The sequence below is a fragment of the Rattus rattus genome, unplaced genomic scaffold, assembly GCF_011064425.1.
Source record: "Rattus rattus isolate New Zealand unplaced genomic scaffold, Rrattus_CSIRO_v1 flattened_line_158720, whole genome shotgun sequence".
Taxonomy (NCBI): domain Eukaryota; kingdom Metazoa; phylum Chordata; class Mammalia; order Rodentia; family Muridae; genus Rattus; species Rattus rattus.
The window spans coordinates 2,887-4,105 of NW_022651552.1; the positions used below are offsets into that span (position 1 = coordinate 2,887).

Genomic DNA, 1,219 nt, shown 5'->3' on the forward strand with positions numbered 1-1,219 from the left:
TGTTTACAAGGCAAGCACTTTAGCAAATGAGATACTCCTCAGTATTTTGGTAAAATTTTATAATTGTGAAATAAACCAAGTCTATTTAATCTAATATTTGCCATTTAATTGAGTGATAATAAGTTATGACTGACTCCATGATATTGTTTTCTATTTTTCTTTTTTTGAAAATTGTTATATTTTCATAAAATATATGATGAGTAGTATTTACACTCCCTCAACTCCTCTGAGATTTTTCCTCCTTTTCCATCTGAATACATATCTTTTGGGTTTACTTACTATATTTGAAATTTTATTTATTGAATGTAATGTTGATATTAAGCATAATGGATCAAGCTAAATTCTAATTTTATCTAGTCCTAGGTGAGATTTCCTAGTGGAATGGAACAATATAATGATACAGTGACTGAGTTTATCTTGCTGGGATTCACAACAGACGCTATCATGGAGCTGGTCCTGTTTGTTATTTTCCTTGCTGTGTATGCATTAACTGTGTTAGGAAACAGCACCCTCATTGTGTTGATCAGCAATGACTCCAGGCTCCACACGCCCATGTATTTCTTCATTGGAAATCTGTCTTTTCTGGATCTTGGATTGTCCACAGTCTATACACCAAAGATCTTAGTGACCTGTATCTCTGAAGATAAAAGCATCTCTTTTGCTGGCTGCGTGGCTCAATTCTTCTTCTCTGCTGGACTTGGATATACTGAGTGTTACCTTTTGGCTGCCATGGCTTATGACCGCTATGTGGCTATCTCAAAGCCACTGCTTTATTCACAAGCCATGTCCTTAAAACTGTGTGCATTTTTAGTGGGAGCCTCCTATCTGGGTGGTTTAATAAACTCTTTCATCATCACCAAAGACACATTTGCCTTGACTTTCTGCAGTGACAATGTGATTGATGACTTTTTCTGTGATATCCCACCTCTGGTGAAGCTCGCCTGTGGCAAGAAGGACAGCTTTCAGTCTGTGTTATTCTTCCTCTTGACTTCCAATGTCATCATCCCCATTGTGTTCATCCTGGCCACCTACCTCTTCATCATTGCCACTATTTTGAGGATCCGCTCCACTCAGGGCCGCCTCAAGGCTTTCTCCACCTGCTCCTCCCACCTTATTTCTGTGACCTTGTACTATGGCTCCATTCTCTACATCTATGCTCGGCCCCGGTCCAGCTACTCTTTAGATAGAGACAAAATTGTTTCAACCTTTTACACAGTGG

At 39.0% G+C, this 1,219-nt stretch overlaps 1 protein-coding gene across 1 annotated transcript; it reads left to right on the forward strand.

Moving 5' to 3' along the window:
* Window positions 1-381: 381 nt before the first annotated feature.
* On the forward strand, window positions 382-1,212 carry LOC116889792 (olfactory receptor 1013-like; the record flags this gene model as incomplete). Its single annotated transcript, XM_032890642.1, has 1 exon — window positions 382-1,212. A coding segment is annotated over exon 1 (831 nt), but the record flags the coding sequence as incomplete, so codon positions are not given.
* Between the last annotated feature and the right edge of the window lie 7 nt (window positions 1,213-1,219).